General features: G+C 41.2%; 3 protein-coding genes across 5 annotated transcripts; 1 reads left to right on the top strand and 2 right to left on the bottom strand.

The window, feature by feature from the left end:
• Positions 1-590: 590 nt before the first annotated feature.
• LOC308322637 (putative pancreatic secretory proteinase inhibitor) lies at positions 591-2,102 on the bottom strand. The gene is made up of 4 exons (XM_080774020.1): positions 1,892-2,102; positions 1,694-1,725; positions 1,343-1,455; positions 591-757 (listed from the first exon to the last, which is right to left on the bottom strand). Exons 1-4 carry the CDS (start codon positions 1,941-1,943, stop codon positions 712-714), a joined length of 243 nt encoding a protein of 80 aa, XP_080630146.1. The 5' UTR covers positions 1,944-2,102; the 3' UTR covers positions 591-711.
• Positions 2,103-5,794: 3,692 nt separating this feature from the next.
• sqstm1 (sequestosome 1) lies at positions 5,795-18,484 on the top strand. Its single transcript, XM_080773678.1, has 8 exons — positions 5,795-6,105; positions 7,302-7,397; positions 9,462-9,880; positions 10,930-11,053; positions 14,362-14,442; positions 15,442-15,626; positions 16,080-16,266; positions 17,839-18,484. Exons 1-8 carry the CDS (start codon positions 5,928-5,930, stop codon positions 17,994-17,996), a joined length of 1,428 nt encoding a protein of 475 aa, XP_080629804.1. The 5' UTR covers positions 5,795-5,927; the 3' UTR covers positions 17,997-18,484.
• mrnip (MRN complex interacting protein) lies at positions 18,180-26,270 on the bottom strand. Of its 3 annotated transcripts, none has more exons than XM_080773679.1 (7): positions 26,151-26,270; positions 25,728-25,787; positions 25,166-25,272; positions 24,090-24,168; positions 23,590-23,723; positions 23,259-23,412; positions 18,180-19,988 (listed from the first exon to the last, which is right to left on the bottom strand). In XM_080773679.1, the coding sequence occupies exons 1-7, from the start codon at positions 26,208-26,210 to the stop codon at positions 19,404-19,406; spliced, it is 1,179 nt and encodes a 392-aa protein (XP_080629805.1). In that variant the 5' UTR covers positions 26,211-26,270; the 3' UTR covers positions 18,180-19,403. The 3 variants fall into 3 exon arrangements, with proteins under 3 accessions (XP_080629805.1, XP_080629806.1, XP_080629807.1); XM_080773680.1 differs by having other exon boundaries at positions 18,180-19,985; XM_080773681.1 differs by having other exon boundaries at positions 23,259-23,406.

Raw genomic sequence — 26,270 nt, 5'->3', positions numbered from 1 at the left:
ATTATTTACTATATGGTCCTACTAGACCCCAGGAAATTACATCTGGCCACAAAAGACGGGATCTATTGAATGTGAAGGTGACAAACTGACATATTGAGCTACACACAGTATGGCATCCCCCTAGTAAGGACATTTCCTTAAAGACATTCCTTAAGGACATTTCCTTAAAGAGATTAGAATAAGATTAGGTTCCGAAATATTGTTTCAATCCCATGTCTTCTTGTGTATGATCACGGAGCACTTTATTATCAGCATCTAAAAATAAAATTAATTATATTTTCTTTAGTCTCAGTCTAAGGAGTCTTCATTAATTTTTCTGCCAGTGTGCCTTTATGTTTTCGAGACAGTTAACATGGAACAAAAGGGCAAAGGACCTGTAAATGACTATGTATGATGACATGTAGAAGGACAACATCAAAGCTCTAGATCTTTAATGGCCAAATAATCCACAGAGGCAAACAGTGATATTAGATATAATACAAAACATCAGGATTATAAAAGAATGATTAGCGTATGGCTATATTGTCATGTATAGTATGGAGTTAAGGTGTGTGTGTGTGTGTGTGTGTGTGTGGGTGTGTGTGTGTGTGTGTGTGTGTGTGTGTGTGTGTGTGTGTGTGTGTGTGTGTGTGTGTGTGTGTGTGTGTGTGTGTGTGTGTGTGTGAAATCTGAGATACATGACGATATGATATCATCAGTTGACATCGTTCCTCAGCATTCTCCTTCTCTCACTATCAGTATGTCAGCGTTGGTTAACCTGGAAACAAGAAAACATTTTCATCAGTTGATTTGGAAAAGAGCATCTTGAGGCTATTCAGTGGCAATGAGTTTACCATAATATATCTATTCTACAGCATATATCAGTGGTTCTCAAAGTGAGTTCCCCCAGGGATCCTTGAGGTGGTTCAAAGGGATCCCTAGTTAAATTATTGATAGTTAGTAATAGGAACCAAAATGGTTCCTTACAGGTCTGTAAGTCCGATAGTGTACAAATGTACAATGTATGACATTTTTAAGAGACACTGGTCTATATTACTAGGATTCATAATTTATCAATAGGACGTGATATAGACTTCACTAGGACGTAAGGCCTGATTTATACTTGCATGCAAAGCAAAGTTAAAGGGCTTTCCCCCCCTCACCCTGTCACGGGTGAAACAACTCCAATAAATCACATTGGCAGACTCGGTCAGATTTGTTGGCTCCCATATTGGTTGGCTAATCCCCGTCCCCTGTTGCTGTTGGGACAGCAGGACTATACAATGCAAGCTCGCAATGCATCGCAATGTTACACGTTGTTGAGCCCCCAGTATAAATCGGGCATAAGGTTGACCATACTTACAGCCTGTGGACACACAGAGAACACTCGTTTGCATAGGTGACACCGTCAGTGCCACACACAGGGGAGTAATTCAGAGGACAGGCCTCATCTGTGCTCATATCAATGCAGGAAGGCTGGGGACAGATCAAGCATCATTTCTGTTTGAATGTGATTCCATATTGAAAGCTACTCAGATACCGATGTTTCTAAAACGTATTTAATCGGGAAGACATTACACATATTTTTTGTATGAAGACTACTGTACATCCTTCAAATATTTGTATGGACAATGGAATATGTTATTTTATTTTTTAGGATTTGACTTTCAAAGGGGGTATATATTGGTTTTAGTTTTTAATTGTTGTCTCATACCCTCCTGTAGAATCTGGACTTGTCCTCTGCATCTGAAAAGGTGACATTTGACAAAGGTTTGAATTAAGTCAGCACTTCAATATACTATACTATATGTTTAAAGTAATATGCAGAAATATATAGTTTAATATGTATTTCTTATCTAGCCTCAACCAAACTCTTATATTATATGACATTCATAAATTATTCTGAGGTTACCTGCAGGGAAACAAACTGCCAGACAGAGCAGAACAACTGTCTTGTGAATCATCTTGATGGAGGAGATCACCAGAGAAACAAGATTTAGTTAAAAAACAGGAGAGCCGTTAAGAGTCCACTTTTGCACGATAACAACTGGATCTGGATGTTTGCCTGTGCGGTGATAGTCTTGTCTGCTCCGGGATGCGGTTTGCTCTGAGCCCTGTCTGTGTCTGTGTCTGTGCTGCTGCTGTGCGGAGTGCTGTTGTCATATAGAGTAGAGTTTGAAATAATGTGACCCTGTGTGGTGACAAAAGCCATGTTTTGACGGCCGTGTGCCTGACCAAATGTTTGTGACGAGCCCCCCTATTGTTTCGGCCTTTATTAGGGGATAAACATTCCTACTGGCCAAATATTACTGAGCAGGCAGAAATATATGGGATGGGGTGGTGGGGGGTGGGTTGTTAGTAATCCCCCTGACTGTCTAGAGCAACAACAACTCTGCCACAGCCACTATATCTAGTAATAAAGTATATAACAGATTAGATAAATGATCACTCGGGCATTCATTGCTGTATCCACACACAGCATGGCTGCCAGTGCCAGCCTCGCCGTTATGCGGCCATTATGTGTATCATGGTGGCTGTTTTCCACAGTTGTGGTGGTTCCTTTGCAACAGGATAAACTCCAATGTCTCCTTGGCAGAATTCTGCCACATTGTCTGAAGCAGCGATTGCTTGGCGGTCGAGCTTTGTCGATGTTTGACACGTTCCTTCTGCTAGCAGTGCCAGTTCAGCATGCCTTGGGGGAATACCACTCATTTTCAACATTGAACTATGTCATTAATATTATATAGCCTACCTTAGAGTTGAGGTAAAAAAAAACTAGTTAGGCCTATTTCTCCATTTCAGAGTCACGTGACTATCTGAAACCAACTTCTCCATTTTATCGATCTTTTTCACCAATGTTGTGGTCACATGTGTTGTTCATCATCTTTCAAACTCTCTCTTTCACCATTATGAGACTTAAAAGTTAATGCTTTTTAGTTGGTCTTGAACCAAGAACTGCTGAGACCATCCTAGAGACCATCGAGATAACTTAACAACCAAAACAAGGACTCAGCTTTGTATATTCAAGTTACTTGTTATTCAAGTGTTAACAATAGCTCTGAGAGTGTGGAAATGGACCAGTTCAATTAACAGTCAGGATTCTACACGGCGAAGTAGTACTTTTTGAATGACTAAACTCTTGACTTCACCACACTAACCAAATTCAATATTTATAAAGTATGCAGAGAGCAGCAGACCTAATTATGGTGTGGATAGCGCATTCATTGTACCCCAGCAAGCCCGGTCAGGACCTGGGCGAATTAGTGACGTATTGATTGGGCCAGATCAAGTGAAACTAAGACTAGTCAGATCTGGCCCAGATTATCACCTGAGTTCAATCAGAGAGAGTCCGATCGAGGCCAGATCAACTTAAGTCATGTCATAACTATAGTCAGATCTGGCCCAGAATAAGCTATGCATTATTTCAACTGGTGAATTACCGGTATGTAAAGATCATCCCCATAGGGCTGTGATCTGGCCTAGTCCTGAACATCCTGAATATCACCAGAGGACGTCATCATGATGTCGTTTGGCTTGCTGGACCCCTAAAGACTTGTCTTTCATACATTTGACATTACATGGTTAGTGTAGGTGTAGTAGTCACGGAGTGGCCACAAGGTGGCTGTATTATACCATTAGGCTACAGTACACACAATACATTATGATAGGCTACAAGAAGACAATCATACAATCTGTCTCAGAAAATAAACATAATCTTTATCAGTGTTAGACCAGTGATTTTCAACCAGTGGTCCGGGGACCACCAGTGGTCCTTGAGGGGGTTCCAGGTGGTCCCCAGCTAAATGATGGAGAGTTGGCAACCAAATGGACCCTTATTAGATCTTTAACTCTTGAGAGCGTAAAATGAAACTTAAATTATTGTTAAACATCTGCATTACTTCATTTACAAGAAGTCTACACAATTAATGTTTTCCTGTTATCTCTCCTAAAGGTTCCAACGTTAATACAGCATTGTGGACAAAATCTTATCCAACAATAACAAAATATTCTTCATTGTGTCTGAGAGGCTATAGGCCTAATTCTCAACAACAATACAACATAGGCCTATACAATAATAACCAACAGGTGGATAGTATTCTCATCTTGAAAATCCTATTACACCTCTCAAGCAAACCTTCAGGAAGTTTCTAGAAGAAGATTTGGCCTCTGACAATATGCTGAGAAACTTCTAGAAAGTATCCCAAAAAGTTTCTGTATCATGTAGTCTATATTATAGACTACATGATACAGAATCAGCACTTTTTGGGATACTTTCTAGAAGTTTCTCAGCATGTTGTCAGAGGTCAAACCTTCTTCTAGAAACTTCCAGAAGGTTTGCTTGAGACTAGGTGTAATAGGATTTTCAAGATGAGAATACTTTCCACCTGTTAATTGGTTGTCTGTCAGATGACCTATTCTTACATAAGACCCATGTTTCAGATAATGGTATCTGGTACTTAACAGATTAGCATCCAGGCAAAGGTAAAGAAAAACAAAATGGAATCACGGGGACCGATGACTCATCATATTGGGTGTGGTCACTATGGTGTGTGTGTGTGTGTGTGTGTGTGTGTGTGTGTGTGTGTGTGTGTGTGTGTGTGTGTGTGTGTGTGTGTGTGTGTGTGTGTGTGTATGTATATGTATGTGTGTGGTGGGGATGCTTATTACTGTACGAACATGTAGTAGCTACTTCACATTACTTACATTAGAGAAAAGGAAAAAAGTCAGTTAAACATACAAATTATAAACATTACAAATACATGTAGGCTATAGCCACTTATCTTTCATCTTCAATTTGTTTTTAAGCGGTAGGTTATTATTTACATAAAGATCCCAAATGACACATCAACTTCTATCAGCCATTTTTCCCCAACATTATTTACAAACATGTAAAAACAATAGTGTAATTCAAAAGTAGTTCAAAAGAAACAAAAACACACTTTTCAAATCACTGGGTTGACCTAACACACTAGGTTCTGTCTTGGAACTGAATCCATTGGAAATGTTTACTGTAGTCAAACTGTCAAAGAAAAGATTAACAGATGTACTGTTAATTCTGATTTCTTAAGTAACTTTGAAGAAGTTGACCTTATACATGCATGTAAGACATTTCCACTGAGACAAGAACCTCCTACTCAAAACGATTAAAATAAATTAATTATTTACAGAAATTATTTATTTAAAATTCAGATGATAATACAAAACACTCTATCAGTTAATCTGATTTATTTGTACATAATAACACACTGCACAAAATCAAGTTTTCTTGCACAGTGGTTCTCAAGGTGGGGCCCGGCCTCCCGGGGACTAGCAGGGGTTCTTCTGGGGTTCCACGGGGTCCCCAGCTAAATTAGTACAAGCTCACAAAGCATCACATACCCACATTGTGAGCTTGTGGATCTGCTATGAAAGAAATGCCAATATTGTTGTTGGATCATTTTATAAACACAAATCTTGTGTACCGGGCCCCTGGTACAAAATGTGTTCAGATGGGGATCTGTGGCCTAATACATTATATTAATTTGATGGTCCTTGACAATGGTAACGTTTGTAAACCATTGGTCTTGCAAACTAAACATGAATGTTGCATAATGTTGACATTCATGATCTGTGCTCTGCTCTGCTGCTGTTGTCACGTGGTCATGACGCATCATGTGACTATGACCTCACCAAGGAAAATCCCCCACGGAAAGTGCCTTGTCATTCCTCAGCCTCTCATTGGTCGGAGCCCGGTGACCGGATCCGCCTACTTGTTTACATTTGAGGCGGTGCGGCGTTGCGATTGGTCCGACGGTGGAATAAATATTGTACTTGACGAAAGTGTGAGGTTATTCTATTCAACACGGAAGTACAGCAGAGCCTCTAAGAGAAGTCTCCGCCGAACAATTTCTTGCTGCGCAACGAAGTGGAAAAGCGACCAGGAGACAGAAGAGATCTGAGTGTCCACCATGTCTACCACGGCCATCCAATTAAAAGCTTACCTCCTGGGGAAGGAAGACAACCACAAGGAAATCCGACGCTTCACTGTTGACCAAGATGTGTCCAGCAGCTTCGAGTACCTGAAGGGAAAAGTTGTCGATGTTTTCTCCAACCTGAGAAATGTCACCTTCCAGATGTTCTACAAGGGTAAGTGAGATCGGGACATAATAGAATAGACCACCCTTTTCAATTCATCAGAACATACACAAATATACACTTTACACTTCTATATAATAAAAACTACACTTCTATATAATATATATATATATATATCTATATAAAACAGGGAAGTCATCATAAAAAGAGGTACATTGGGAAGAAACATTAACAGCGAGAGGCCCAATAAATAATGGGCCTCTCATTATTTATTGGGCATTTGAGCCACGGACCAACATTTGATGAGAGTTGGCCTCTCAGACCCAAAAAGTATGTTTATTATTCTTGGATAAGATTTTGTCCACAATTCCATGCTGTATTGATGTTGGTATAGATAACAGGCAAACGTTGATCAAAATAATAATTCTTCTACATTCTCTAATTGTGTAGACTTCTTGTAAATGATTGCAGATGTTTAACAAAGACTTAACTCTTTAGATCGTGAAATGAAATTGGTTTCATTGATTTTAAGCGTACTGGTGCTTGGTTACTCTCCATCATTTAGCTGGGGACCACCTGGAAACCCTTCAAGGACCACTGGTGGTCCTCGGAGTGTCCGGACCACTGGTTTAAAACCCACTGTAATACTGTTGTTATTGAGGATACTGTGACACATGTATAGACCATTAATGATACTGAGACATACTATACTATTCATATTATTGCTGAGACATAATGGACTGTCAAATGATAGACGTATTAATCTGTGACATAATATAGGCTAAATGGCTGCTATAATGTTACTATGACATGATGATACAGTAATAGACTGTTAATCATACTGAGACATAGAGATATAGATGTATAAATTGTACTGAGACATATGGACTGTTAACAGTAGAGTAGACTATTAATTATGCAGACCTAAAGACCAATGATACAGAGACATTTAATGATAAAGAGACATTACACTACATGAACAAGTTATTAGGAGACCAATGAATATCTTGTGGGATTTGGTCTAGCCCTAGAACGGCTCTTGTTGTTACATACAGTATGTACAGTATTTCACATACAGAGCCATAGTACACCCTCCTTTATTTGTGGTAGAACTCTAACATATGCGGCATAAATGTGATAAATGCTCCGTTTTGTACTCACCCATTAAATAATTCCAAAGACGTGGTGTGAAAAATGGTCCTCTAGTTGTGTCTAGATGTGTTGACGAGATGTTTGTTTTCCTCCAGATGAAGATGGCGACCTGATCTCCTTCTCTACAGACGAGGAGCTGATAATGGGACTGACCTGCAAGTCGGACCAAACCTTTAAACTCTACATCAAAGGTACGTGGCAGCAAATATACATTATGTATGGCCTGACTGCACATTATTGTACAGTATGCACACTGCAAAATCATTCTCAGTCTAAAGCATAAAGTACATGTTACCCTTTTTAAAATCCTTTCTATACTAATAAAGTTGATCATAGTACTTCTATGCTAACTAATATTAAGTAAGTAAGCCTTGCCTAGCCATGAGACCCATATGGCAGGAGGAGGAGCCTATCTTCGGTTTCTGTAGTGCAGGGGTGACCAACCTGGGGTTCGCGAGCTACCGGTAGCTCGCGGGAACGTTTCACGTCGATCGCGAAGTGACGGGCAGCCAGCCATCACTGCCAATACACAGCAGAATGTCGTACGCAAAAAAGAGCAGATCTACAAGCTAACAACGTGTAGAGGCTCGATGCATTTTAGCTTGAAGATCTGTTCCCCTTGCTTCCACCGCACCGCCCTCGGCCCTCCCCCTTTTAGCACTATGTGCTCATGTGCTGCTGTGTCCTGTGTGTCTGTTGTTCCCTCGCAGTCAGCACACAGCGTCAGAGTGAACGCAGTATGATAGCATCCCCGACACGTTGAATACTAAACTTATTTGTAAAGTTCGAACGCCAACTTTTAACCAAACGTGGGAGAAACACTGTGCACTGACGGATTATTATCGATCAAAACAATCCTTAGCGTCGCTTACAAAAACATGTGTTGCACAGCATGAATGATACGTAATCAGTTTAATCACCGACCTGGCTGGATAAATATCACTATGACAAAGTGTCAAAATGTTTAGTGCCGCTGTCAAAACATGACACAAAAAGCCACAGTTTTTTTTTTATCCTGCTGTTCTATCATGGGATATTCGATACAGGGCAAGATGCTCGATTGTGAATTAAATTGTAACATTCTCCTTGGCTTTGACTACTTCAGACAGAACATCTGACACACAGCTACAGTAGACTATTAATTTACTAAGCTGGTAACTTACTCGGCTGCCTACCGTTGCTCGTTAAGCAGGTCACACAATGGATATGGACCACTGATATTTATCCAGCCAGGTCGGTGATTACTTATCATTCATGCTGTGCAACTGTGTGCAACACATGCTTTTGTAAGCGACGCTAAGGATTGTTTTGATCGATAATAATCCGTCATGTGTGTGCGCGAGTGCACTCTTTATTTGCGTGCAGCCGTGCAGTGTTTCTTCCACGTTTGGTTAAAAGTTGGCGTTCGAACTTTACAAATAAGTTTAGTATTCAACGTGTCGGGGACGCTATCATGAACTCGTATGACTGACTCACATCTTAATGACACCCTCAGACTGGCAATCACTAAATATGAACCAGATTTCAAAACGCTTGCAGATAAAGTGCAGTCACAGCAGTCTCATTAAAGGTGGGCTGACCCTGAGAGTATGTCACCATATCTGTGCAAATATATATGGTCATGTTATGCCTATGTCATTTGAACATCTGCCAATGTGAATATTCATTGAAATGAGAAACAAAATATTGTGCTGTAAAAGCAATTCATGTACTTTGCATTTTGTTTTATTTAAAAAAAACTCAACAAAGAAGTTTATTTGTATTTCCTGTCCTAATATTTTTTTTGTATTTCCGGTCCTAATATTTTTTATTTCTAATACATGTGTCTTAATATTATTTGACATTGATAATATAACTTACTGTAAGAATTTATTCTAATTTAAGCTTTAGTCATTGAGCCTGTCAGAAATAGCAAAAAAACAAGTGTTTTTTCTAACACGTTTTAGTGGTAGATCTTGGCTTACAATTGGGAATAAAATGGGCTCTTGGGCTTGAAAAGGTTGGTTACCACTGCTGTAGTGGGAGGCAGCTCGATGTACAAGTACACGCCCTGGACATGACGCTAGTATGACACAGGGACTTGCCCCTGATCCAACCCTTGATCTTGAGTGTCAAGCAGGGAGGCACTGGGTCCCATTTTGACCCGGCCTGGGATGATTGAACCCCCAACCTCCCCGTCTCAGGCCTACTGAGATTGTTGTTGTGTTATATATCAATCTATACTGATAAATTGTTTTATTGTTTTTATATTGCAGAGAAGAAAGAGCATCGTCGCGAATTCCCCCTCCATGCCTTCCCCGGTGGGTTCCCTCCCTTCACCTTCCCGCCCCACCCCCACGGGCCCCCACCCCCCCACGGCCCTGCTCCTCCGCCCCATGGGCCCCCACCCCCCCATGGCGGCCCTGGTGCCCCACCACCACCCCCTCATGGCCCCGGTGGACCACCACCACCCCACCACGGCCCCGGTGGACCACCACCCCACCACCATGGCCCCCCTCCCGCCATGCTGCACCCCGGCGTGACGTGCGACGGCTGCGAGGGCGGCATCACTGGCACCCGGTTCAAGTGCACCGTGTGTTCTGACTATGACCTGTGCTCCGCCTGCCAGGCCACCGGGATCCACCAGGAGCACGTCCTGCTGCCCATCTGGCACCCGCTGAACAACATGTTCCAGGTCAGAAATTCATCCGGTTTTTCGGCTATTTTCAGAAAGTATAAAATCAGATTACATTACAAAACTAGACTAAGCTAAAACATTCCAGGTGACTAAAATATGACTAAAACTAAATTAAGTTTCATTCCAAAGACTAAACTAAAATAGAAATTTGCTGCCAAAAACAACACTAGTCAGAATATATAATAATCCTTCACGTGCAGTGGTGGGGGAAAGTACTCCAATTCTTTACTTGAGTAAAAAGAGTCAATACTGCAATGTTATAATACTCTCCCGTTACAAGTAAAGTGCAGCATGTACTTGAGTACAAAGGTATTGGCATCAAAATGTACTTAAAGTAGACAGTCCCATTTAAAGTTTTCACATGTTTACAATTTCTTTGTGACAATGTGTCACATCGCGGTGCATTGTGAGCTTGGCTATTTTCAAATGGCCGAAATGTATAGGGTTGAAGTGGTTAATGTATGTTTTGTAATAATATTCAATCTAAAAAGTAACTAGTAACTAAAGTTTTCAAATAAATGTAGTGGAGTAAAAGTACAATATTTGGATCCGAGATGTATTGGAGATTGAAAATACAAGTAAAGTACAAATACCTCAAAATTGTACACAATTTAAGTAAATGTACTTAGTTACTTTCCACCACTGTTCACGTGAAAACTACGCCGGTCAAGCCTTGAACCACTTTGAACCTGCCGTCCTAATTTAGCTGAAAGTGAAGTTTTTGCAAAAATCAAAAAATTGCAAATCTACAAGCTCGCAACACAACATGATGTCTAACACTGCTATTTGTTTACTATTCAAATTGAATTGTTTGATAAAGTACACGCTCTCTTAAATTAAATAGTCCAATGCATTGGCACGCTAAACTCGCCAAACTTAATTGAATGCAGGGTGCAGATGTTTAAACATAAGCTTTGGCGCTTATTTAGTAAATACCCACCCTAGGTAATGTAGAAAAGGAGAAATGTTGAAATGAAAAATGTAGTCCGTGATTGTTTCATACTGCAATGTGCCTGATGATGATGATGTAATTGTACCTTCCTCAGTGGATACCTCGTGGAAAGTGGATGAAGAGGATGAGGCAGTGTAACAGGGCTCAGAACCAGAGTCAACCCAGGACCTGTGGGGCTCAGACCTCTACTGCTGACCCGGCTAACTGCGTCCCCTCTGGTGAGTCCTGGAAATTGCTACGCAGGATTAAATCCTTAGTGTTATGTTGCGTTCACACGGGGCAAATTAAACGATGCTGTCTACCATTCATTGTCAATGGAAGCCAGCGGCATGACGTTGCCAAGACGCAATGATGCATGTTTGTAGCTGCTCCGAATCGACTCGCGTGTCCTTGCATCGTTTCATCTGCCCGTGTGAACGCATCATTAGTCGAGCTCTCAGGCCTTTTTGTTTGAGGCCGACGGTAGTATTCATGTACAGAATATCGGCAGCGCAAACCTCAGTGAATCCGCATCAACAATGTAGACTATTGTTGTGTAATGTGTACTTGAGTAGTCAACGGTCAAGTGCATCATTTTACTTTACGGTCTATAGTACTACTTCTAGTTGGTTCTTAACTGTGGTTCAGTGCCACACATCTGGTATTGCTTATTGGAAGTCCTATTTGTAGAGCCTGGTCGGTCTGGCCAACATCGTATTCCTTTTCTTTTTTTCCCGACATCAGCATCTGCAATTAGCCCTTCACTAAATCCCACCCCAAAAAGCGATTGCCCAATGCTAATCCAAATAGTTTAGCAAGTTCGCAACGGTTGCTATGCAGGTCAAGCTTTCTTCACTGCTAACGTGCCTATTGGACAAGGATGGGTTGGGTTCTCTAGTAGTGGCATTATAGGAAAAACATTTTCAATAGGGCTTCAGTGGTTATAATATGGGCTCAGATCCATGCCAATATTATCTGTGTGTTCGTAAAAGAAAATGCGTAAAAAAACAATCCGTAAAAGAAAAATGCGTAAAAAAACAATCCGTAAAAGAAAAATGCGTAAAAAAACAATCCGTAAAAGAAAAATGCGTAAAAAAACAATCTGTAAAAGAAAAATGCGTAAAAGTTACAGATGCTTTTTTTGGTTCCCCATTGATATCACTGCCAAAATTCACATGACGGCTGAGAGCCAATCACTTACGAACAGAAAAAAAGACAACCTAAATTACGAATGCTTTTTTTGGTTCCCCAGTGATATCACTGCCAAAAATCACATGACGGCTGAGAGCCAATCACGTGAGGCCTTTTCCTCTACCCAATCAAAAAGCTCCATAAGTCTGCCTGGCAACTGAGGTTGCCATGTTTGTCTGGGGCTACGTTATAAGTATAAGTATAAGTTTATGAGTTACAAGTTTAGCTATATTATATCCATATCTTGTCTTAAAACAACCACTCAATGGCATTATTGACTAATTCATTATTTTATAATGATATATATATATATATATATATATATATATATATATATATATATATGATATATGATAGCAGCCTCACCATACTATCATCATCATCACATCATCATATCATATCATATCATATCATATACTATATATATATATATATACTATAATTAGTGAATCACTGCCTGCACCAATCGCTCCCACTTTTCACACGGGGGGGCAATATCGCACAACGGGCAAGGGCTAGTATAAAATAGTAATACATAACTTAAAAATATATATTTAATCTGGGACTGGGCTTTCCTGTCTATAGGTTTAGCTATATATCCATAATATCTTGAATTAAAACAACCAGTCAATTACACAAATTCGTTATTTTAGTAGCCTAAAATAAATAAAATAAATTCAGCTATATATCCAATATCCATATGATATTAAAACAATCGGCAAATAGGCTATATCCTAATTTCTGCACACAGGCATCATTATTTTCGTTCTGACGATTAAGTAAGGCATTGTATAATTTCACCACAGGGAGACGCTGTACGTCTTGCTCACTGTCTCATGCACACACCACCCGCACCGCCCCCCCCCCCCCCTGCCTGAAACAGGATGTGACGTTCTCCCTCAGCTGCTGTCGGTTTGTGTAGCCTAATTTGTTTGTTCCAAGCCACTCTATGGGGGGCCTTTCCACTCTATGGGGGGCCTTTAGCCGCGAGCGAGCATGGTTCCTGACTAGATAGGTGAAGACTTCTTCTTCTTTGGCGATTTTTATCATACTAGATTGGAACGCCCATAAACGTCACATCCTGTTTCAGGCAGGGGGGGGGTGCGGGTGGTGTGTGCATGAGACAGTGAGCAAGACGTACAGCGTCTCCCTGTGGTGTAATTATACAATGCCTTACTTAATCGTCAGAACGAAAATAATGATGCCTGTGTGCAGAAATTAGGATATAGCCTATTTGCCGATTGTTTTAATATCATATGGATATATAGCTGAATTTATTTTATTTATTTTAGGCTACTAAAATAACGAATTTGTGTAATTGACTGGTTGTTTTAATTCAAGATATTATGGATATATAGCTAAACCTATAGACAGGAAAGCCCAGTCCCAGATTAAATATATATTTTTAAGTTATGTATTACTATTTTATACTAGCCCTTGCCCGTTGTGCGATATTGCCCCCCCGTGTGAAAAGTGGGAGCGATTGGTGCAGGCAGTGATTCACTAATTATAGTATATGATATGATATGATATGATATGATGATGTGATGATGATGATAGTATGATGAGGCTGCTATCATATATCATATATATATATATATATATATATATATATATATATCATTATAAAATAATGAATTAGTCAATAATGCCATTGAGTGGTTGTTTTAAGACAAGATATGGATATAATATAGCTAAACTTGTAACTCATAAACTTATACTTATACTTATAACGTAGCCCCAGACAAACATGGCAACCTCAGTTGCCAGGCAGACTTATGGAGCTTTTTGATTGGGTAGAGGAAAAGGCCTCACGTGATTGGCTCTCAGCCGTCATGTGATTTTTGGCAGTGATATCACTGGGGAACCAAAAAAAGCATTCGTAATTTAGGTTGTCTTTTTTTCTGTTCGTAAGTGATTGGCTCTCAGCCGTCATGTGAATTTTGGCAGTGATATCACTGGGGAACCAAAAAAAGCATCTGTAACTTTTACGCATTTTTCTTTTACAGATTGTTTTTTTACGCATTTTTCTTTTACAGATTGTTTTTTTACGCATTTTTCTTTTACGGATTGTTTTTTTACGCATTTTTCTTTTACGGATTGTTTTTTTACGCATTTTCTTTTACGAACACACAGATAATATTGGCATGGATCTGAGCCCATGTTTTTTTACGCATTTTCTTTTACGAACACACAGATAATATTGGCATGGATCTGAGCCCATATTATAACAACTGAACCACTTTTTTTTTATCTGTAAAAATATCAGTAACTAATGGGTGGTCAAGGACTCTCCAAAATTGGGATCGGACCCAAACATCTGACCGTATAGTGAAACTTCCTCTCCCCCTCCTAGACTCTGCCACTGCCACGCAGGCAAATGTCGATTTCCTCAAGAACATTGGAGAGGGTGTGGCTGCCATGCTGAGTCCATTAGGTAAATATACCCTGTGGTAAACAAATCACACCCAAATCACATTTCTGCTCTACCTATGTCGATTTTTACACCTCACTCAATGGTTTTGCTTGCCTACAACCACGAGATTGGTTCTTTTCAGCCAGCGACACTATCGTTCGACCGAATATGAATTGCGCATTACGCACAGTAAATGTACGTTCCCTCTCCTCCTAACTGTGGTAATGCCCGTTCTCTACCTTATGTGTAGTAATGAATGAAACTCAATGAAATATCTTAACCCATTTAGGGCCTATACTAGGCTTACCATATTCTGAATTACCAAAAAGAAGACGCGTGCACGTCGTGCGTGCACATCGTGCATGTGTCGTGCGTGCACGTTTCAGTTTGAATTAAATTCAGATGTCAAAATATTCTATAACTAAAAAGTTATGATCCTAAATTTGATAAAAAATGCTCTATATTAGTTATGTATTTATTTAAAGCAGTGGCTCTCAAAGGTGTGATCCAGGGTCATGGTTCCTTGAGGGGGTTCAAAATGGACCCATTATAGGTCTGTAACTCTGAGAGTGTAACACATGGACGTACAGATACGTGTAAAACCCCCGGACAGTCCCCCCCCCAAAAAGAAACTATACGTTGCTATACCTTTCAATCACGATGCTTCCTCTGTGTCTCACTAGTTATAAATGTTAAACGGTGCATTTATATAGCGCTTTCATCCAAAGCGCTTTACATTGTGCATTGCACCGATGGCGGAGGAAACGAGGCACCAACCTGCACATCGGGAGCAATAAGTGGTTCAGAGTATTGCTCAAGGACACTTCGACACTAACTCTGGGGGAGCCTGGGATCGAACTGGGAACCTCATAGCAACATTTTTTTTTTTTTAATAAGAATTAGAAGGTTTTCAGAAACCTTAGGACGTGATGGACAGAACACATAGTGTCTGTGTGTCACGGTTGTACAGTAAATGGAACAATTTTTGCTCTTGGTGAAAGTTTTCTTTTCCCCGACCAGGCATCGACGTTGACATTGACGTTGAACATGAAGGTCAACGCACCAAGGTGACCCCCACTCCCCTGGGATCTGCCGGACCACCCAGTGCCACGGGCTCAGGGGACTCTGCAGGGTCAGAGGTCAGACAGGAGGAAATGGAGGTGGAGGGAACCAGCAGCATCGGGAGCGCAAGTGGGGGAGATAAGGTACGTAAACACACATGCAAGTCACAACACGTATAACTATTGTACAATAAAATAAATCATGTTGGAAACCCAATACGTGCTCTTCCAAAATAATTCCCACCTTAAATGAGTAATTTGATGAATCCTACGAGTTGGAATACTTTTATTTCAACTTGTGATTGGTGAGAATGGATTATGGATTCGGCGCCAAACGCAAACCAATTCCTAGAAAACGTGCCGAAACCTCTTTCCTGTGTGAAAAGCCTTGTGACGTGAGATTAGTCAGACTATAGTTGTATAACTGTTTACAGTTAACTATGAGTTGGGTCTTGGACTTCATGGAAATCATTCCGAATCGTGTTGTGTGTAACTCTTGTCTCTGGCTTCTAAGTATTTTAACGGTCTGTAGGGTATTGTATTTGGCTTTCAGAAGGTTATTTTATGGGTGTTTTTTTTTTATTATTTTCTCCACAGGGTCCCAAGGACCAAGGGAGTGATGAGGAATGGACCCACTTGACTCCTAAAGAGGTGGACCCCTCCACCGGAGAGCTCCAGTCCCTCAGGCTGGAAGAGGACCAGGCACAGGGGTCCCTGGAGGCCCCACCCAACGAGGGCCCTACTGGCCTGCGTGAGGCTGCCATCTATCCCCACCTCCCTCAAGGTAGTAGCCAAAACCAGATATAGAGCACCAAAGTCCTGACGTAACTCGCTCATCCCCATGTTTGCGGAAGTAATTGCATTTTCTCTATGGAGAATAACAATGGCTCATCTTTGAATCCACTCGTATAAGAATTGTGGTCCAAAAATAAACCAGTAAGACGCGCAAACGCGGGAAGCGAACGCAGCTCGTACATATTTGGGTTTTGGACGTATAGCTGCTTTGGGGACTCCTTATACAGTATGGTTATGGCTGAGTCATGGTGACGTAATCACTCAGCTCCATATATGGGCACAAAAGCGGGACAGACAGACAGACAGACAGACACACAGACATGATCTGCTAGGTCTCATAGTAAGTGCTCACTGCGTTCGCAACAAACTGTCTTAGCGGTGTCTCTGTATCGTTTACGACAGTCACTCATATTTGAATTTGATTGTCAGTTACATTTTCGCTAGATACAAATTCGGCAGTAGTAACAATAGCGTTTTCTTGCAGTCAGTTGATTCTTCATATCCATATGAGTGAAACCGTCAGGATGATTTATTTTTCAAACCGTTCTTATATGAGGCGATCTAAGATCCCCCTATGGGATTATAGTACAAACAGCGCCCTCTAGCGATATTGACGTCAGACTTTGGTGCTCTAGTTTTTGTCTTTTACATGTTTATTGATTTTTCTTTACGACATAGTATTCTTAAAACAAATTTTCACATATATTTTCATACAGCCAAATGGCAGCACAAACACTAAAACAATTGTGTGTATTAATATCAAAGGTAATGCAGTGCAGGGTTTAGTTACTTTTAATTCATAATTAATATATAATATAATATCTCTATAAATTGTTAATTGTATTCCACTACAATGTTTGCTGAAATAGGACAGTTAAGGTCCTTGCAGACTGGACGTGTTTTTCGGAAGAAAAAACAATCCGAAGGACCAGGGACATGCAGTGTTAGAGAGGCAGGGGCTGAAATCCCGTAAGAGGGCACTTTTGGACAAAAATAGCAGATCTAAAAGATCAGCTATTTTCCAGCACTCTTTAGCTAGTGGAGATGTTCAATGCAAAATGATGTGTTCAAGTTCAGGAGACTTAAGGGGAAAAAAGCAATTCTACTGAATGCTGCCTTCCGGTATGGCATGGAAAGGGGTGGCATTTGCGTTTCTTTCACCATAGTAAATGCTGCATTTGTCCCTGGATGTGCACACAGGCATCAAAGGGAGCTTCAGCCCCTGACTGCCCTTTTACCCATCTGTAAAACAACTGCCCTTTCCAGACCACAAATGCAGCATTTACAAAAGAAACGCAAATGCTGTGCATAGATCTAGGGCGGCCTACGGTTTGATTGACCACTGGTGCTAATAATGTTATTTAGATAGCATGTTGTTTACACAGGTTACCCGGTATCCTAGTTACTTAGTAGCAAATGCAATCTTGCACTTTAGAAATCACAATAGAACAATGTCCAAATAACCACGTGCCCTTACAAATCCACTCTGTCTGTACATCTAATCTAGCACTATAAATCTGTTATCGATAAATGCATTCTCTTCGTCAATCGTTCTGTCTAGACCCAGAGCCCAAGCTGGTTGAATCCCTGGCTCAGATGCTGTCAATGGGTTTCACAGACGACGGCGGCTGGTTGACTCGACTCCTCCAAACAAAGGATTGCGACATCGGAGCGGCGCTGGACACCATCCACTACTCTAAGCCTCCCACATACCCCTGACCACTGCCAGCATATACAGCCTGTCTTCTGTCACAGCGCCACCTTATGTTAATCAGTTATTAACCGCCAAGAAGGCAGAGCTTCTATGTATCAGTTAAAATAACATTTGACTAATGATTGTATTGTATTTGTCTTGGTTTCGCTAGGACATGAAGTTGCCATTTATATATAAAAAATGAGTAGTTGAAAATATTTCTTTGGCGTCTGATATAGGTGTTTGTCAGATATAACACGTGTCTGCATTTTCAAAGAATTGTTAAACATGTTGGCAAGTTTTGTGAGAACTGAAACAAAAGGTAAAACGGGGGTGATCTAAAGTATAGAAAGGAACTCAAATATGATATGCGTTATTAAGGACTCGAATATGTTTTATGTCCTGGATTTAACTTACTTGGGCAGACAGTCTAATATAGTTTGAGACTAAAAGGCAAGAGTATGGTTTCTCTGCATTTAACCTGTGTTAACAATAAACAGCTCCTACAATTTTATACTTGTTTCATTGGTTTTATTTCCAACTATCAACTAATTTGTCTGAAAATATCATCCTAGTAATATCAGGGCACTTAATGTACACTGCATTAATAACTGATTAAAAAAGCACTAAAGCCTCATACGGCTATGAACGTACATACAGTAACTAGGTTTAAAATTACCACGTTAATGCAATGACTTGACCTTATATGGAATTGAACAGCATCCAAGGCAAGAATCTACTAAACTGTAAAATCCTCATTTAATTCTTCCAAGTTAAATACATACTGGGGATCTGTAGTGAAAATCACTCAACTCTTCTACTGAAGGCTGAAACAAAATACAGTTCAGATGAGTCTAGGAGGAATCATTCTTTTAACCCATTAAAAGCCAGGAAAGCATCTGTAATTTTAGAAAAGCAGTTCTCAAAAACCAGATATAATACTACGACGGGCCCGGAAGAGAATTCCCCATTCAATTTTCCCATAGACGTTTAAAAAAGTTTTTATTTAAAGACATTTAACCCTCTGACAAAGCCAACTCTTGTTGTGACAAATCATGACAATGAACACAATGTTTTGGGCTGATCAAATAATTAGAAGAAAAACTAAAAAGGGCCCTTTTTTTCTTCTAATTATTTCGGCCCAAAACGTTTATTGTCATGATTTGTCACAAGAGTTGGCTTTTGTGAGGGTTAAATGTCTCTAAATAAATACTTTTTGAAACGTGTATGGGAATGAATGAATGTGTAATTCTCTTCCGGGCCTGTTGTCAGGGGCGGGACTGCGACACTCTATATACCACCATGAAAATATGCCATATTGTCGAAAATGTGGTCTAGTCTTCTCTTCTGGGTGTCCCCGACACAAAACATTTCATCTACTGATTTATAATGGATTTGTAGAATCGACCTCAGGTTTTTATGGGTTAAAAGTTTTAAAACCCATCATCAAAATCATCTCCAGTGCTAAACAACGAGTCAATAGGGAGGGAAAGCCGCTGCTGTAGCCCTTTAATCACTGGAGCCTCGGCCTGCTGACGCACACCGACAGAACATGCAGGTCTCGTTGTCATGTGAGCGTGCTTGCTGCTGGCCTCTCCCATGCCACAGGGACTGGCTGTTGTCTTCGGGGTATTGAAACGGACACTCCCATGCAGTCCTCCCACTGAGGCCACACCTCTCCCGACTGGCTCCCCAGCGGAATGTGTCCCAACAACAGACTGCTGCTCAGCTGCGCCCTCCGGCACCCAGAAGCCTTCATCATCATCTTCTTCCTCCTCCTCCAGCATGTGTGGGGTAGACAGGTACCGATTCCACCTAGAGGCTGTGTTGGAACTAGGAGGCGGAGAGGAGATTGCTGTAGTGGGGTGGTGTCTGTCTGGATAGGAAGTGGCTGTGTTTAGCCTACTTGGATTTGGGAGGGACGTGCTGTTCGCTGTACCGATGTGTGTGGTACAGGCCGGTGTCTTAGATGAATTCTTAAAGCTGGAGAAGAAGACGGTGCCTCTCTCTTGTGCCTGCTGTGGAGAGAAGAGCTCATCAGTGCTGTAACCCTGGGTTGAGAATCAATTATTATTATTATTTTTATTGCAACTGAATGGCTGGAAAAGAGAAATTAAGAGTTTACATAGTACATGCATAAACTTTCCTTAATGATTATATCTGGTTTCAGTATTTATTTATGATGTATTTTCACTATTATTATGGTTATTGTAGTGGCCAATTAGTATTGGGGGTGGGGAGGGGGGCGATGCGGGGCTCACGAGACACGGCCAAAGCATTTCTGGGGGTCCCCAGCCAAAAACGTTGAGAACCCCTGCTGTAACCTAGTGGTACTCACTGCATTGCAAGAGTACACTGCATAAATCGGTGGTTCCCAAAGTGGGATTCAGGGACCCCCAGGGGTCCTTGAGGGAGTTCCAGGGGGTCCCCAGACCCCAGCTAAATGATAGTTAGGAACCAAATGGACCGTTATGGGTCTGTAGCTCTGAGTGTACAAATGGAACACGTCCAATTGGTTCTATTTGAACACACTCAAGAGTTAAATTAACATTGATTTTACAATATAAACTGGGGTCCCAGAGATAGAAATGCCATTAAATGGGGGTCCGTAGACTAATTCATGTCATACTGGGGGGTCCTTGAAATTAAACGGGTTGAGAATCACTGCTAGAGCCGTAAAAATGTTCTCTTATGGGGGTCCCTGACATTATGTTTCTAAATGGGGGTCTGTGGGCTGTCAATGTGCCAATTTGGGGGTCCTTGACATGAAAAGGTTTGGGAACCATTGGCATAAATGATTGACATTCACCAACCTTGTGCAGTGAGAGGAGAACAGGCAAAATAATAAAATTTACTCAGTGGGTGATGTGGTTGTGCATTATGCAAATTGCAAGCAAATGGTGTTCAACCCATAGTCCTACATTGGGCCATGCAAATGGAAATGGTACGAAATGGTACGCTATTACCAAACCTATGTTTGGTGAATAGCGTTAAATAAGAAGCTTTTAAAAAGGTGTCCTAAACACCAACGTCCAATCAGGCCATTTTACAAGCAGTGGTGGGCTGCGTACTCTCTCTAGGTCGTCGTCAGACGAGCCCTCCATCGTCGTTTCCAGTCATCCCGATTCTCCATACATCCGGCCAGTTCGTTGGTACTTTGCACTCCTGCATCGCTCTTGAGTACATCCACGTATGTTAGCGTGGGGCGTCCTCGTGATCGATGCCCGTGTGTTGGTTCCCAGAGCACCAGTTTGCTGGCTGGCAGTTCTTGATGCCTTTGGCAGTGTCCTGCTAGTCTCATTCTCCTGGCTGCTATTTTCTGGCTCACCCTTGGTAATCCCTCATACAGAGTCTTGTTAGTGACATGTACAGTCAGTCATGCTGATGTTAAGTACTGCACGCAGCATTCTGGTGTAGCACCCGTCAAGGGACTTCTGCAGGGTTGGTTTCAGGGTCCAGCATTCACTGCCGTATAGGAGAACAGACTCCACTGTTGCGTAGAAGAATCTGAGTTTGATTTGTCGGGGGAGATTGGAGTTCCATACACTGGTCATGCCATTCAGGGCCCTCCATGCAAGTGCCTTCCTCACTTTCAGATCTTGCTCGGTTGAGTTGACCCATGAGCCCAGGTACTTGAAGTCCTTGACTTCCTTCAGAAGTGCCTCCTGTTGTTGTGAGAGGTGGATGTTCCTGTGAGATGTTGTAGGTGATAACCTCAGTTTTCTTGGCATTTAGCCTAAGGCCAACATTGGCACACTCCTGCTCCACTCTGTTCAGGAGTTCCTGAGCTTGTTCCACGTTGTCGGAGAGCATGCCGATGTCATCCGCATAGTCCAGATCTGTCAGGACTACCTTGGGATGTCGTCTTGACCTCCGTGGTGTTAGGGTACTCGTTCGCGTGCATGTCTGAAGAAGAAGGTGTGCGGGTATCTCCTCCTTCTCCAAACGTTTGCTGCTCTGCTAGGACCTATACGCACCTGCTGTAAAATTAAACCGGGTGTGCGGAAGTCATCTCTCTAATATCTCTCACTCACAGTCACACATGTGTGAATGTGAGTGAGTGCACTGCACTTATAGACTGCTCAATCTTCCTTTGCAACAGAGCCTCTGATTTGCAACAGAGCCTCAGATACACAAATAAAGCACACTATTATAATCTCATACAAACAAATCTGTTTCTGAACTGCCCACAGCCCTCCTATGAGACATAAACAAAGTAGAAATAAATGGTGCCATTTTATCATGATTATTAGTGAGGACCTAGTATATGAAGATAGGTTGAAAAGTGGTGAAGTGTTCCTTTAAGTAAAACTAAAACACAAATTCTATTCTATAAAACTAATAGTAATTAGTCAAATTCAAATATAATGGTTAATTTGTGTAATGTCTAGTTAGTACAGGAAAACCAGAACTTGGACAGCTTAGATATAGATATTGCTTATTTTCAACAAAGTGAAAATAAGGTTTATACTGTATTTTGGGGGGCATAACACAATATCTAGAGCCTAACCACAATCAAAAGAGACAAGAAATATGAAGGCTGGGCTTACACGATCCACATTGTACAACATATAATAGGCAAATCATTTCCGTAAGCTAATGATGTGCAACGGAATGCGATGACTGCGCCTTTCGTAGGATATAATGTGACCAACAGTCCTACTGTCCTACAGTCATGAGTGCCGACACCCTACCCAAAACCCAATCCTAAACCTAACCTCACAGGTGAGTTTTAACCTGCCACGGGTTTAATAGTTGTTAACCTGCCACGCATGTCGGGAGCCACGGGTGAGTTTTAACCGGCCGCTCATGTCGGGAGCCACAGTGTTATTGGAATAATGCCTGTCGGACTGTTAGTGTGTCTAACAAACGTATATGCACCCCTGTGAGGCCCTGGTGGTCAAGAAGTAGTGTGTGTTATTGTCAGGGGTCATCACCATGTTGGCTTGTGGTGGATATTTTTTGTACATACAAAATGAGTGGACAATAATATTACCAGGAACACATAAACAGATAGCCCTGAATAACAGGTCTGTAACTCTGAGTTACAGGGCCCAGGGGTCCTTGAAAATAAAACATTTGAGAACCACTAGTACTATAGTGGACTCCTAATGTGCCATAGTGTCATTATAAATGATTCTGGAGAAAACCTGGAGACTTGACACTCAGTAAGTGGGTGTTGTGATCAAAATAAGAACATTATAAAACTTGCCACAGACAAGACCAAGTCTTTGCCACGGACACATTTGTCCGTGTACGGACATGTTGGTGACCCCTGGTTACTGTACCTCCAACCTCCTCCAGCTGTTAGTATTAGTCTCAGGGCGACCGGTCGGTTTAGAGTCGAGGCCCACGTCGTGGCTTAGATGATTGTTGTGCTCCTCTCGACTGTAGTAATTCCCTTCATCTCCACATGCTCCTCGCCTCTTCCGCTTCCTGTTGCTGTTAATACAAAGAAAGCTCATTGGCTGACAAGAAACATCAACAAGACATTTACATGACTCATCGTTTAGCTCAGTGGTTCTCACAACCCGCAGGCCTGGACCCCACATCATGTTTTTGAGGGGTCCCCCAAAAGTTCAAATGTGATGTCAACCACTGATTGATCATGTGATGTACCTGACTTTCTTGTTGACGTGGAAGCAGTCTCTGTCAAGGTAAACATCATTCTCCTCCTCTGACTCAGCTTCCAGACTGTGCCCTGCCTCTGGTTGGTGTAGGTATTTACTCCATCGACTCACCTGAGGATCGCCCTGAAGAAACAGAAACTAGAATCATCCTCATAGAATCATTTCCATTCCATATGTCGCAGTGATGTCCAGAAACCACTGTAAAATGTATGCACAGTGCACACTGTAAAATGTATGCAGTGGTGGAAAAGGTACTCAAATGTTTTTATTTAAGTAAAAGTATCAATACTCAATACTGCATTGCAGAAATACTCCATCACAAGTAAAATTCCCAAATAAAAAATGTACTGTAAAGTCGCGGCGCATAGTGTGCTTGTAGATCGGCTATTTTCAAATGGCTGAAAAGTATATAGTGCTGAAGTGGTTAATGTATGTTTTGTAATAATAATCAAAAGCTACAGTTTTGCCAGATACTTAATCATTCACAACCTGCGTGTCGATCTGCTGGGGTGTCACCACATCGCCTTCTCCTCCATTCTGTGCCACATGCTCTGTAGTCATCTCCTCCCTGGTAGACCAGACACACATCAGATAAAGTTCAAACCTATTAGGATGTCTCTTTTGTCCAGTGGTGGACAAAGTGTTCAACCCAAAATATAGATAGTCCTTGTCCCGGGGCAACACGTCCTATAGGCACTGCAAGGGGACATTGCAAGCACACACTGCAAGCCGGCTTGGAGGCATCTGTCTAGAAGCCAGTGTATGTTATCTGTACTGTATAATTTTATTGTGAATTAATTGACGCCTCGAAATGCATTTTGAAATTAATTTGGGAAACATGTAATTGTGTCCATAAAACCATGGGCCATGGTTATCCTTGTTTTTGATAATTCATACCAATTAATTACTAATCAATAATCATTGTTGGCAGGTCTCAAGGGAGGCTGGGAGTGTTGAGTGCCTGTATGCATTATGCTTGGGCTGGCCATAGAGGTAAAAGCCCTGAGGGAGAGCTGCCACGGCTGACATTCATCATGGAGTTGTATGTTGTTGTATATATCGTACGTAGTCAGGTTTAACTAGAGCTGCTCGGTATGCACTGCAGACAAACAGGTTCCAGTGAGAGAACACTCCTAGAACTGTTTAAAATTAAACACTGCTCTGTCCTCTGCAATATAGGATGCTTGGTGATCTCTGAACTGAAGCTTGTTTTACCGCCGGGTAGACTCAATTTGAGCACATTTCGTAACAGGGAAACTCAATGTGCTTCACACCAACGATATTTTCTAGTGTGAGCTGGTGTTTGTGGTTGCTGTCAGATGGAAACCTTGTATGTGTATGTCCAAAACCTTTTATTACAGTGAAAGTAGCCAATCTACAAACTCACAATATCTGCTATTATCACTACTTGTGTGTGATACTCTTATGTGATGAATTCAGCATTCACTTAGGAGGGGACATAAAAATGTGAAACATGAGTGATGGAGATACGAGGTTTCTGTCTGACAGCAACAATATGGAGTATTGAGCAGGGGTGCTTATTGCTGATACTGTAGGCTGGTTACCATAGTAACGAAGCCGTCTGTTCCACCTCCATCATCCTCTCTCCCTGCATGCCATTCAGCTTCTGAACGTGACGTCGGCAGTCCGCACCGGAGCCACGTCCAAACTCCTGTTTAAACAAGGAAAGTCCTATTAAGACTCTGTGGTTCTTGGAAAGGGGCTCCGTGGTCCCCAGCAAAATGTGTTAATATTGCTTTTTTTTTTCTTTTATCAGTAAAACCACTTTTAACTAGATATACATTGTTCATTTGAAAATAGCTGGTCTACAAGCTCACAACATATATAGCCTATATTATGAGCTCGTAGATCAGATTTATTTTTTTATTAAATAATTTGGAATATATTCAATGCATTTGAACAACATAACAAATCTTGGACGGGGGCCATTGCCTATGGTACAAAATATTTGCTAGGGGGTCCATGGCCAAATACATTTTGGGGGAAACGTTTGAGTTTGAGAACCACTGCTATAAATATAGCATTTATAATCTTCTGACAGCTTTCAGATAATTTCCCTTCAGAACTTAAATTATCTTTCTCTCCATCATACTTTTAATAATTTACCTTGATAAGAGACTGTTTCTCACCACACATCTTACAGATCCATTTCTTGCTCTTTTTAACCTAAAATACAGAAAATACATTTTCAATGTTCGGTGTCAAAGTGTCATCTCTTGATAATAAATGTGCACTTCCATTAACTACATGCATGGTAACACGACGTGTAAAACTAGAGTAAATATATAGTAGCTCTGGTCCATAGCCAATGCTTCTATGATTCTGCCCTGCAGACCAGAGCTAAGTAAATATAGTATTCCAAACTCAACACAGTTCCAAACTATAGCCTAAGATTTAGACTCTCGTAGATGTACTTTATCGAAATGTCAGAATCTATCAAATACAAATCTTGGGCTATTCCAAACGGGGCTAATATCATACGACTACTGGTCGGTATAACAGTCGGACACAAACGAAACTAAAAGTTACCTGATGCACTTGAAAGGTTTGACACGAGTAGCACTTTAATACATGGAATTCCTGAACCATTTTTACCAGATAGAAAGTCAGAAAAACAAAAGGCAACGTTCGTTCAGCTAGCCTGCTATC

The sequence above is a fragment of the Protomyctophum bolini genome (assembly GCF_963924005.1).
Source record: "Protomyctophum bolini genome assembly, chromosome: 10".
NCBI lineage: Eukaryota > Metazoa > Chordata > Actinopteri > Myctophiformes > Myctophidae > Protomyctophum > Protomyctophum bolini.
Note: the sequence above shows the minus strand (reverse complement) of the source record. Positions and strands in the feature narration are given on the sequence as shown.

Coding starts and splice junctions, on each gene's coding strand:
- sqstm1 (XM_080773678.1), top strand. CDS start 5,928: ATGTCTACCACGGCCATCCAATTAAAAGCTTACCTCCTGGGGAAGGAA. Junction 14,443..15,441: donor TGCCATGCTGAGTCCATTAG/GTAAATATACCC, acceptor TTCCCCGACCAG/GCATCGACGTTGACATTGAC. Junction 16,267..17,838: donor CTATCCCCACCTCCCTCAAG/GTAGTAGCCAAA, acceptor CGTTCTGTCTAG/ACCCAGAGCCCAAGCTGGTT.
- mrnip (XM_080773679.1), bottom strand. CDS start 26,210: ATGGTTCAGGAATTCCATGTATTAAAGTGCTACTCGTGTCAAACCTTT. Junction 25,788..26,150: donor AAACCTTTCAAGTGCATCAG/GTAACTTTTAGT, acceptor TCTGTATTTTAG/GTTAAAAAGAGCAAGAAATG. Junction 23,724..24,089: donor CCCAGCAGATCGACACGCAG/GTTGTGAATGAT, acceptor CTGTTTCTTCAG/GGCGATCCTCAGGTGAGTCG.
- LOC308322637 (XM_080774020.1), bottom strand. CDS start 1,943: ATGATTCACAAGACAGTTGTTCTGCTCTGTCTGGCAGTTTGTTTCCCT. Junction 1,456..1,693: donor AGTCCAGATTCTACAGGAGG/GTATGAGACAAC, acceptor ATCTGTCCCCAG/CCTTCCTGCATTGATATGAG. Junction 758..1,342: donor TCTCTGTGTGTCCACAGGCT/GTAAGTATGGTC, acceptor TCTTGTTTCCAG/GTTAACCAACGCTGACATAC.